The 12,720-nt window shown below is 41.7% G+C and overlaps 1 protein-coding gene across 1 annotated transcript in view; it reads right to left on the reverse strand.

The window, feature by feature from the left end:
* LOC113457323 (STAM-binding protein-like) overlaps positions 1 to 7,916 on the reverse strand; it is a 25,066-nt gene extending 17,150 nt beyond the window's left edge. The window contains exons 1-2 of the mRNA XM_026784283.1: positions 7,894 to 7,916; positions 7,480 to 7,735 (exon numbers count right to left, since the gene is read on the reverse strand). Of these exons, the coding sequence (XP_026640084.1) occupies positions 7,480 to 7,735; positions 7,894 to 7,916 (279 nt within the window). The remainder of the gene's footprint in view (positions 1 to 7,479; positions 7,736 to 7,893) is intronic.
* Between the last annotated feature and the right edge of the window lie 4,804 nt (positions 7,917 to 12,720).

Raw genomic sequence — 12,720 nt, forward strand, 5'->3', positions numbered from 1 at the left:
TCTCTCTGTGTCTCTCTCTGTCTCTCTGTCTCTGTCTCTCTCCCCCTCTCTCTCTCTGTCTCTGTCTCTCTCTCTTTCTCTCTCTCTCATTCAGCTGAAACAGTCCCAGGAACTCTCTGATTTCCTTTTCTACACTGTGCTAAAGACTCAATCCCTCAGAGAGCCCTGAGCCCTGTCAGCCTGTTCTCTCAACAAGGAAAGTGAAGACACATGTAGTGAGAGGGCGGGAAAATGCTCTGTCCAAATTCACAGTCCTAGGAGATGTCAGAACCAAGACCATACTTAGGGCGCCAGCTTGGTACTCAGCACTTTCCCCTTTATCTCACATGATTTTGATGCTTTACAATTTAGGGAGCTTTCCAATTAAACAAGCATTAAAGTTTCTTTTCCTACCTGACATCTTCAAGTCAGGAACCAAAAAAAAAAAAACCAAAAAGAAAAAAAAAAGAAAAACAGAAACAAAAAAAAAAAACCAAAAACAAAAAAGGTAGTAGGATCTGGATAAAAGGATGAGAAAATGGGTGGATGGGTTTCACAGCAAAAAGTCACGTGTGTGCGCGATCAAAGATGCTCAGCACTGAGGCAAGTTTGGTCAGTAGGCTCCACGGTAACCTCAAAACTCTATCTGGTTCTCATTGGCTAAGAGGGCCAATGATGTCATAAAGCAGGTGAAAGCCAATATGAATCTCAGAAGCCATGTGTAAAAGTGACAGAGTGGACACCTGCAGGAAGACGAGAGCAGCCCTACATGGCTGCAATCTGAAAGCACACAGCCCAGAATTGACAGCTTCTGTTTCCAAGACCCTTAGTTCAGGAATCATGAACTAACTTCACTTGTAATAGTTTCTAACAAGTGGTCATTAATAAAGTTTAATTAATAAAATCATTCCACATGATTTTCACATTTCATCAGATAGCATTAATGTATTTCTATGCACAGTGATGTCCTTAGTGAGTGTCTTAGTTACTGTTTTAGTGGTGGGAAGAGCGACAATAATCAAGGCAAGTATTCTGACAGGAAAGATCTAATTAGGAGTGTGTTTACAGTTAGAGTCAGTTATGATCATTATATCAGAAAGCAGACATTCTGTCATGGCTCTGCAGTATAGCTAGAGCTTTTTATCCTGATCCACAGGAGGCCTGCTGAGTGAATGAGCAAGGTGAGTGTGTGTGTGTGTGTGTGTGTGTGTGTGTGTGTGTGTGTGTGTGTGTGAGAGAGAGAGAGAGAGAGAGAGAGAGAGAGAGAGAGAGAGAGAGAGAGAGAGAGAGAGAGAGAGAGAATTGGATGGGCTGGGCATCATAAACCTCAAAACTACCCCCTTTGAAACACCTCCTCAAAAAGCACTCTACCCCTTTCCAAACAGCCCATCACTGGGGAGGAAGCAATCAAATATAAAAGCCCTGAGGGGTGAACATTCTCACTCAAACCATCAGGAAGTGAAAGTGGAGGGAAGGAGACCTAGAGGCTGAATGAAGACAGTCATCCTGAATGTTTGTCCTTCAGTCTAATTGGCCAAGTCACAGTGACTTTCAAAGATCAAAGGCCATGACTGGTACATTTACACAATGGAGTATTACTTAGCCATTAAGAATAACACCACAATATTTGGATGCAAATGGTTGGAAACAGAAAAAAATCATTCTAGGTGAAGAGACTCAGACTCAGAAAAATAAATAGGGAATGGATTCATTTATATGTGCATATTAGCCATTGAAGAAATGAAAACCAACTTATAATCCATATACCCAGGGAGGTTAGGGATAGAGGAATGAATTGGATGTGGGAAACACAAGCATCTCCCTTGGCAGGGGAAAATAAATTAGATTTTAGAGGTAGACTAAGGTCCTGCACAGAATGGAATGGGTGGATCAGGTTGGGAGGGGGAGGGAAGATGTAATGGGGTCCTCAAGTGTCCCGTTTTTAAAAATCCCTCTCAGGGGTCAATCAAAGACAACACAATGAGTGAAAGGAACTAAAATCTGAGGGTTAAGAAATCTACTCACACCATCTTCTTCCTATCCATGTTTCTTTGATCTTCTTCTCTTCTATCTTATGGATTATCAGTAATATATACCCTGATAAGCAGTAATTGCTCAGCCATAGCACATTCCAGGGCTAGAGTTTCTTTTGCTCCATAAAAATAAGACGAGAGTTCTGTGTGTGTGTGTGTGTGTGTCTGTCTGTCTGTCTGTCTGTCTGTCTGTCTCTCTCTCTCTCTCTCCTTCTCTCTCTCTCTCTCACTCACACACACACACACAGAGAGAGACAGAGACAGAGACAGAGATCCATGGCTGTCAGCTCAAACATGGAAGTGAATAGAGAATGTCCCGTGAAATTAGGGAGTTCTAGAGGGGAAGACTAATGTGCTATTCTACACTTTTAGTGTTTAGTTAAAGAGCTAAAAGTGTAAAATTATAAATAGAGCATGGATTGTTTTTAAATCTGTTCATGATGTTTTTCTCTCAGCATGCATAGAGGATATCCAGTAACCAGGCAACCTATAGAAACAGGCGAAAGTTAATGGCTTCTGATCTGATTAGCACATTCACCAGACACTGCAGTTTCTATGGGCCTAGGTCTGGAGTTTATACTTATTGCTCTATGTGGCAGAAACAAAGAAGAGACCTAGGGCCTCTAAATTGTCAGTACTGGGGTATGTTGTTATCAGGTGTTCTGATCATGGGTGTTGTGGGTCTGTGGAGCCAGTAGGATGTAACTCTTTCTCTTGGGTTGCAGTTATTATCTCTTCTGGTGTCCTAGAGAGTAAAGCACAAGTAGTAAATTTCCTGTACTAAAACCATCAGTAAGCTGAGGTGACGGTGGAAAAGAAACTTTTTTTCATTATACATACCAATTCAAGTACCCCTTCCTCCCTTTATCCCATTCCCTCCATATACCCCCACCCCACCCATATCCACACTTTAGAGATGGTAAGACACATTGCTTGGGGAATGTTTAAGACCCTTTGTACTGTATCTAGGATGAGCAAGGTGTTGATCCAAAGAGAATAGGCTCCTTAAAAGCCAGTACAAGCAGTAAGGATAAATTCTGCTGCCACTGCCAGTGGCCCTACTGTCTACCCGAGCCATACAACTGTCACCCACATTCAGAGAAAGTAGTTTGGACCTATTTTGGTTGTTTACTTACCTGTCAGGCTGGAGTTGGTGAGCTCCCATTAGCTTACGTAGACTGTTTCAGTGGGTGTACCCATCATGGTCTTGACCTCTTTGCTTATAGTCTCATTCCTCCAACCCTTCAACTAGACTATGGGAGCTCAGTCTAGTGCTCCAATGTGGTTCTCTGCCTCTGTTTCCATCAGTTTCTAGATGAAGGCTCTATAGTGACATTCAAGATATTCATCAATCTGACTACAGGGCAAGGCTAGTTCAGGTACCCTCTCCTCTATTGCTTAGGTTCTTAGCTGGGGTCATCCTTGTGGATTCCTGGGAATTTCTCTAGAGCCAGGCTTCTTGCAAACCCCATAGTGGGTCCCTCAATCAAGGTATCTCTTCATGTTCTCATCCCCATTATTCCTCTCTCTCGCTATGTTGTTCCCTTAAGATCTTCTTGCCCCTCCCCTTCTTCCCTCCTCTTCCCCTTCTACCCATCCTCTTCCCCACCCTTATATTCCCAATCATGACAGGAATCTTTTAAGGGAGACAAAACCAGAGCTTGCTTATTCTTCTACCTATCTGAGCAGTTATGAATCAGCAGCTTTGGGCAAGTAGTAATTTTTTGTTCTTGGATATCTGTCAATATCATAAATGGATGCTTTTGCATGAACCATAACCACTGACAAAAAGCCTGCTGATGAAGATACTTGCAGGAAGGCAGATCTCTGCTTTTAATCAGGAGAGGGGAATGAAGTCCTGGCAGCAGAAAACATTTCACACATAACTAGGACAATGTGATCAGTGAGGCCCTAAAACATAGGAAACAGTTCTGAACTGTGGGAATTAATCCCCCAATATATAAGTGAAGGGAAGTCAGCTACAGTGAAAATCTATAGCATAATAACAGCCACTTTATCCACAAATCAATAATGCCAAAAAGCTGGGGTAGGTGAGACCATGTCTCTGATTTTACAAAATTGCTAAAATGTTACTCAGTGTTTTCATAGAATAATATGGTGAGGGAAGTCCTTCTGTCTATGTGTTAGTTTTATTGGCTGATAAATAAATCTCTTTCAGCCAGTGGCTTGGCAGATGGAGCTAGGTGGGAAAACCAAACTGAATGGTGGAAGAAAGAAGGAGGAGTCAGTGAGAAGCCATGGAGCTCTGCCAGAGACAGACACTGGATGGAACTTTACCCAGTAAGCCACAGCTACATAGCGATAAATAGATTAATAGAAATGGGTTAATTTAAAATATAAGAGTAATCCAGAAATACACTTAAGCAATTGGCCAAGCCATATTGTAAATAATATAGTTTCTGTGTGATTATTTCATGGTCTGGGAAGCCAGAAATGAACAAGCAATCTCCTACTAAAAAATTGCCATGCCGAGGTGGTTGACTATATCCACATAAAACCCGAGAAAGCTTTAAAAGGAATTGTAGTAAGAAAAGAATAGAGTTAAGCAAGACTCTTGGTAGCAGCAATTTCTCGGGTGGGTTCTGTTTGCAACAAACAAGGAGAGGCACAATTCTTTCAAGAGATTGCTTCCTGACTCAGCGGTAGTAGACAAACTATGTGGCTCCTTTAAGAAGGCTTCTTGCTTCCCAACCCTAAGATGGCTCCCTTAATTAAGATATGTGCTTCCCTGCTCCCCTATCCTACCTTCCTGTATCCCAATCTTCCCGTTGCCCCAAGTTCTCCCCATCCTACCCTTCTCACTTTTTTCTCCCCTTCTCCCCTTACCCCCCTCCCACCCCACCCTTAAGATCCTGATTTTTTGCCTAGCAATGTTGTCTACTTCACCTACCCAGGAGGATAGCTATAGAGGGGCTTCCAGGTTCCCAAGGCGAGGTCCCCAGTTAGTTCCTGGGGCAGCTGAGGATAGGGAACCTGAAATGATCCTATCCTATAGCCATACTGATGAATATTTTGCATATCACCATAGAACCTTCATCTGGTGATGTATGGAGATAGAGACAGAGACCTACACTGGAACACTGGACTGAGCTCCCAAAGTCCCAATGAGGAACAGAAGGAGGGAGAAGATGAGCAAGGAAGTCAGGACCAAGAGGGGTGCACCCACCCACGGAGACAGTGGGGCTGATCTATTGGGAGCTCACCAAGGCCAGCTGGATTGTGACTGGAAAAGCAGGGGATAAACCCGGACTCTCTGAATATGGTGGACAATGAGGGTTGCTGAGAAGCCAAGGACAATGGCACTGGGTTTTGATCCTACTTCTTGTTCTGGCTTTGTGGGGGCCTAGCCAGTTTGGATGTTCACCTTCCTAGACCAGGATGGAGGGGGGAGGACTTTGGACTTTCCACAGGGCAGGGAACCCTGACTGCTCTTCAGACTTGAGAGGGAGGGGGAGAGGAGTGGGGGGAGGGCGGGAGGAGTGGGAGGCTGGGAGGAGGCGGAAATTTTTTTTTTCTCAAAGAAGGCTTCTTGCTTCACCAGCATGAACGGTTCTAACTCTTTAAGGAGATCCAGCTATAGAACATTTAAATGGGGGTCGGTGAGTAGAGTGCTATAACTTGTTAGTGGCAATATAGACACACTGTGTGCCCATCAATGGTGTTATGTACATGGCTCCAGAGACAGAAAACATGCTTCTGCCATGTTGGACTGGGCAGAACAAGCAGGCAGGGCTGTGTCGGCCATAGTCATGCCCACTTAGCGTTAAAAAAAAAAAAAGCTTTTCTGGTCAGAAAATAATTATAGATACACAATAAAGAGGAACTCAGAAAAATCAAAAGACCTCTAAATGGGTCACAGTGTTGGATAAATGTATGTAGGCTTGAGAGAGAGAAGAAAAAATACAGTTATAAAAAGAAGTAAATGGTTAAAAAATAAAACAAAGTCTTTTAAAAAGAAAGAGTACAGATAGTTATAGATTAAAAGTAAAGAAATATAAGCCACATAAATATGGAAAATAATCAGAGAGTCTGGATTATATATATTATTGTGTTTTATTTGAATTTTTGATTGTAAAGGAGTTAAGTACAAAGAGACATTTCATTGTATGGCCTGCTAAGCTAAACCAACATATATATCTTAAAGTACCTTGAATTTAACATATGGATCTAAGGATATGTTTCTATGGAAAAGAGATTCTTCTTTTGTTTCCACAGAAGATAAGAACCTGTGTATTTCTTCTATACTAATGTAGTTTGATTGACCAAGACACCCCCAATAAGTTGCTGTGAACACCAGCAAAAAATTGCTTCACCAAAGAACAAGCAGGAAGCAGTTTGGAGAGCAGTATGCCTAAATTCCAAAATACCGTTTGCAAATGTTTTTTTTTTTACATTTAAAATGGGATATGATATAAAGAATTGCATTGGTATGGATCTTGGATTATTGATACAAATTTAAGGTCAATTTTGTTATATGTATATTTCTGCCCTTAATTAAGGTATCGTGTTTGTGCAGTTCATTAAAAGTTTAATGTATAATTAAGATTCAGGTTAATATAGAGTCATCTATAACAGTGAAGCTTGTAGTCATGTTAGTTAGGTTTTATAGATGTACAGAGATATTTTTCAGATGGATATTCTTCAGCTCTTTCAAAGACTATAAAATATGGCTTTTAAAACTGTTTTAAGAACTTAGGACTTTTCTTGAGAGTGAGACACTCTGCTCCTGGCAGCACCAATCCACTTCAATAGAAGATGGGCATTGAAGAGGCTCTTCATGGAGTTTGTCAGCCATTTGGACAAGAAGCTGCTCTTGCCTGAACTGTTTAACTGAACTTGCAGGACCCACAGAAAAAAAAAGACTTTTATAGTTACCTAAAGAAAGTGAGACAGTCCTTCTGGTTTCCTGATTCATGAAAGAGTCTGCGAGACATTCTGCAGGACACAGAAGAAAATGACTGACAGACTGCCAATATAGGTGGAACTGTCTTTGAAATTTCCTGCCTCATGGAAAAGTCTGCTGTACGTAGGATTGCTGCATAAAGTGGCAGAGAATTCAAAAACAGATAACCCCAATAGCAATATCAGCGCAAGTGAGAACATTCCAGACAATCGCTGGACCCAGCCCCAAAGCTGGGCCATGGCATTCCACTGACTGGATCCAGATACAGAAGGGACCCATGTGCTATTAATACTAACAATATGATGAGCTGTCTGCAGGGTAAAATTCTAAAAGGAGGAAATCCAAGGGTCATTCAAATATGCATTTAACTGTTTGACCGTATCAGAAGCATTTACATTAGCAGATATAATGTACAAGACTCTTGTGGCAGGAGCCAAGGGAATCTACCTGTTCTTGCAAAAGCGCAGTTTGTTGATTTAAATTTAAAAGTCCAAATCTAATATGACAGTTCAGAGCATTCTGTGTCTGCAGGGCCTCGCTAACCCTTCCAGACAGCTGATCCACAGTCTCTGCAGTCACAGCCATCTGCAAAATGGCAATTCCAGTAACCATAGCCACAGTGGCAGCCACAGCAATAGCAGCAACAATTACAGTTGTTATCCCAAAGTCACGCAGCTGTTGATAAGGGATGATCTCCTGACGTTCTTGAGACACCAGCGTGGGCAGAGGAATCACAGCAGGCACCCAAACAATCAAATCTCCATCAGAACTGTCCCAGCAATTACTCAGCTTGCAGATCCTGGAAGAACAATTAAGAATATAGCTCTCCAAGGTGCCATTCCACAATACAAAGAAAAATGGGGCAAGAATGCAAGCAAAGGATAGAATAGTCATATTGCATCCAGCAGTATAATTTATCTTTAGAGAGGTTTCAACATTAGAAACAATTAGTCATACCCGGGAAAGGTGGAATTTTTCATCACGGGCCCATGGCCATACCACCATATATGTTTTCTATCTTTTAACAAACAGGGCTCTTGAGTGACACATTCTCCCCACATAACTATGGGGTGGAGATTTAAATCTCTATCACATCTTTTTTCAGGATGAGATGCAGTACATTTCTAATCCTATCACCCTACTATGAATATGATTATTAGTAAAGTCTCTAATAGAAGCATTATGCAATAATAAACATCCATGATGAAAGGAGGACTTTTTCACCAGTGATAGGTTAGAAAGTTTAATAAAACAAAGAGCCTCCATTAATGGAAAGGCAGCTATAATGTTTCCCTGTTCCAGATCAACTCAGACTGAAGCTCTCCCCACTGTTATGTTGCTAGCAAAAAGTGAGGGAAAGAGGGGGCTATTTTTACTAACTGGCATTAAAAGTGGAGGGTTTCTCATCAGACTCCCCATCACTGGTGACTCTGTTGTTGTTACCAAAGTCATCACCTGAAGTAGAAGGAGCATCATGGTCTTCACCCTAGGTCACCGACCATAAGCACCGCTCTGGCACCAAAATTGGTTTGTCAACTCCTGGAGGAAAAACACATACAGCTCCCCTCACCTTTGCCAACAAGGAGGTTGGTTCCATCTATGTTCCTGTTTGCAGATCTTTCCAACAAACCCACCCTAGGCTCTGAGCCCTAACTTGTGTATGGCACTCCATAGGTGAGCGCCCTTCAACACCCACAGTCAAAAAATTTTAAATAAAGAGAATGGTGGATAATTGAGTTGCTGGAGATAATATGAACTCCCCCTTTTTATTTTTTGAAAATATTGCTTGAGGGTCTGATTGGCTCTTTTCTCAATTGCTTGACCCATTGGGTTATACAGGATGCCTGTTTTATGGGAAATTTCATAGAATGAACAAAAGGACAAAAAAATGCTGATATATGCTGGGACATTATCTGTCTTAATAAACTCAGGTTTGCCCATATAGGCAAAAGCAGATAAACAGTGTGCAATGGCATCTTTTGCTCATTTTCCCAAATGCAAGAATGTGAAAATTATTTCTGAAAAAGTTTTTACTGATACATGGACAAACTTAAGTTTCCCTGCGGTGGGCAGGTGTGTAACATCCATCTGCCATAACTGATTTGGTCATAACCCTCATGGGTTAACTCCTAAATTAGAGCTGCTTAGGAAAGGAGTACACTGAAGACAAGAAGATGTAATGGCTTGTACTTCTTGTGTGCATTGAGTATGATGCCGAAAAGAGTGCACATTAAGGTGAAATTTATATACAAATTTACAGATTCCCCAGGGAAGAGCTGGAGTGCAAAGAGGCAGGCTGTTACCTCTGCATCTTGGGCTGATACATTCCCCACAGGACACTTCCATACTTTTCCTCCAGAAACCATTACTACATTATCTTTAGGGGAAGCAGCTGTAAAGACAGCATGCACTGAGGGTGTGGGAGATCTTCTAATCACTCGGGAGAATATAATGGGATGACTTTTGAATAGGAACACTAATAGATGCTGAGGATAATGAGAATCAAAACTTCTAGAAAAGGTGAGAAACAGGGTCCACTCATCATGGTACTGCTGTAAATGTGCTAGCTGGTCTTTAGTATAAGGTGCTATAATCTTGTCAGGGTACTTCCCAATGTCTGGGCGTCAACCTTCTTAGCTTTCCAAAGCAATTGTAATATAGCTTCATAGTATGGGGTGACTACCCTCGCTGGAGAGGCAGGCATGTGTACCCATAAAATAGGTCCATCCTGCCAAAAGACTTCCATAGGGGCAAAATTGGAATCAAGAACTACAAAATTTAATGATTTATCATAATTAATCTGCTGGAGATGGACCTTTTCAATATTATCCAGAAGAAGCCTTAAGGCCTGTCTGGCCACAGGTGTCACTATTTGAGGGGAGGTTGGGTCGGGATCTCCCAAGAGCATATCAATAAATGGTCTTAAGTCACCTGTTTTGAATGCTATGGAGGGGCATATCCACTGTATGTCTCCTAGTCTGCCAATCATGTAAGATTTTAAGATGAGAGGTGTGAATAGTTTTTTTTTGTTTAATTGCATCCATGGCCTATTGGTACCCAAGGTAGGAATATGGGGCTTGCATTTGGATCTTCTCAGGAGCTATTATCAGCCCCGCCTTCTCTAAATCCTGTTGCATTTGAGTATGAGCAGTTGATCTTGATCAGGCCCTGCTATTAATAAATCATCCATATAATGAACAACATATAACTGTGGGAACTGACAGCACACAGGCTCCAAGGCAGCAGCAACATAAGCTTGACATATGGTAGGACTATTTGTCATTCCCTATGGGAGTATAATCCAATATAATCACAAAGCTGGTTTCTTAACATTAACTGAAGGGAGGCTAAAAGCAAAATGAGGGCAATCCTGTTTGGCTCCAAGGGGAAGTGGAATTATATGCCAGCTATGGGGTATAGCTGAAGGGAAGGGCAATCCCTGCTGAAGAGGACCCATAGGCTGCATCAACTCATTGACAGCCCAAAGGTCCTGTAATAGTTTTTTTTATTTCCCAGATCTCTTTCTTATGAGAAAGATGGGTGTATTCCAAGGAAAAGTGGAGGAGACAATGATCTTGGACCAAAGCATGAGCAGCCTGCAATTTCTCTTGAGTCAAGGGCCACTGCTCCACCCAAACTGGATCATCAGATTTCCAAATTATAGGAATTGGGGCAGGCTTGGGAACAGTGGCTCTAACTAAAAATGGCCTAGACAGCTTCAGTGTCCCAGCAGTCTGGTAATTTGTTTATCTGGTGTCACTGGTGTGACCAGACCTCCAGATTTTTTCCCAGCCCCTGCCCATCCCAGTTGATGCATAATTTGGGCCACTGGTGGTGGTGGTGTGGGCTGAGTGATCAAGATAGCTCTCATATCACTCAGGACACCTCTTCACCAGATATTAACAGGGAGTCCTGGGAGGACATATGGCTAAAAGTAACCCTCATGGTTTTCATTATCCTGACATTTTATTATTTTTGCACTCTTCTTGGGACTTGCTTGACCTATTCCTTGAAGAGTAGCAGTACTACTTTCTAATGGCCACTTCTTAGGCCAGGATTGTAAGTTATCAGCTCCAGAGTCTAAAATCCCATTAATGGCTTCCCATCAATAATCAATTCTAATCATCTCCTTTTTTTCATATGAGCTACCCAAAAGGCTGCAAGGCCAGATGACCCAAAACCCTTAGCACCTTGACTGGACCTGGCTGCAGGTTTAGAAGTGTTAACTAGGGATTTTGCTCTTGTACCATTCATACCTGAATCCTACATACTCACTGTTTGTATTTTGGTGAGCACACAACTGCAATTAACTCTGACAGCATTTATTGGTAGCAAAAATGTGTGTGTGAATCCACACTAGACAAGAAGGCTGGTTGGGTTGAATGAGCCTGAGAAGACAAAAGAAGCCAAGCCTTCCCAATTAGCACTATCCCTGATCCACCAAGAAAGCTTCAAAAACTGGCTCCCACTATGATTCACCAAATCATGCCAGGAAAACAATCTGATCTGGTAGGTGGAGAAGGAAGTGGGAATGATCTCTTTTGTCCTCCTGATACATAAAAGTTTTAAAAAGCTGAGTTTCTTTCAATTACTTCATAGCTGGTTCCTCACTGAGGACAAGGTTTCTTTATTCTTCCATACATATTTATACTGGGCGTCTAAATATTAACAATTCCATGCTTTATCCATCATCTTGTAGCCTGCCTTTGTTTCCTTCCTGACAACAGGAAACTTTGATTCCATCCTCACCAAGAGTTCCCAGGACTTTTTAAAGCATCAGTTCAACAGTCTCTCTGGGTCATAAGCCCCCTGCTTTCAATCTAGCCTCTGAGAGCTGCGTGATTTTTCCCTATTTGAAGAGGAGACTAATCTGATGTGGTACTGTACATACTACTGTGGCATTAGCTTACCCCTCTTCCCTTCACTTATCCCCCCTCCTTCACTGCCCCTTCAGAAAACTGCATGCACAGGTGTGGATGAACTTTGCAGATCTTAAGCCAAGCAAGTCATATATAAAAGTCACATATCATTGTATTTCAAGACACAAGCAGAACTGTAATTCTGAAAACATGGAAAAAGGCACACTTAAGATTAACTCTAAAGAAATGGTAGAAGAGATAGTTAATGCAAGAGTGAAAAATCTCAGAGGAAGAATGTTGAAAAGCTGTACCAGGCACCCAACAAGTTCCCGATTCCTTCTCTAAGAGGTTTGTATACACATATATGTTTCCTCAAGGAGGCATTATGCTACACTCTCCATGTATGTAGACATACAAGTAAGCTATATTTTAAAGTATCAAGCTTTGTTAAACAAAAGGAAGTGAAAGAAAATGTAAAATAAAAACAACTAGACAAAATCATGATCAAAATATTTCCCAGTTTCCATACAAGTCAAGGCTCCAGACTCTGTTAACCCAGATTTGCAAAGCGTGGTCTCATCACTCTTTCTTACCCTACTATCTAGGGCCTGGACATGAGCATCAACATGATGGTCCATAGAGACTGCACAATAACCATAAACTTATCACATGATTTTTTGAGCCATGATTTTTCTATGCACCACAGGCTGGTGCCAAAGGTGCCATTCCAGAAGTCTTACCCTTCTGAATGCTAGGATTCCAGGACTGTGCCAGTACACTCAGATTTCTATTGCTTCTTTAAATCTTACAGTCTCTGACCACCATGACCAAAAATTCATTAGCTTACACCCTCAATGAGCAGCAAAAAATCTGAATCCTCTTCCTTGCTGGAGGCTGTTCCTGGGTCACATCATGAATAAATAAT

Source organism: Microtus ochrogaster, chromosome 22, assembly GCF_000317375.1.
Source record: "Microtus ochrogaster isolate Prairie Vole_2 chromosome 22, MicOch1.0, whole genome shotgun sequence".
Lineage (NCBI taxonomy): Eukaryota > Metazoa > Chordata > Mammalia > Rodentia > Cricetidae > Microtus > Microtus ochrogaster.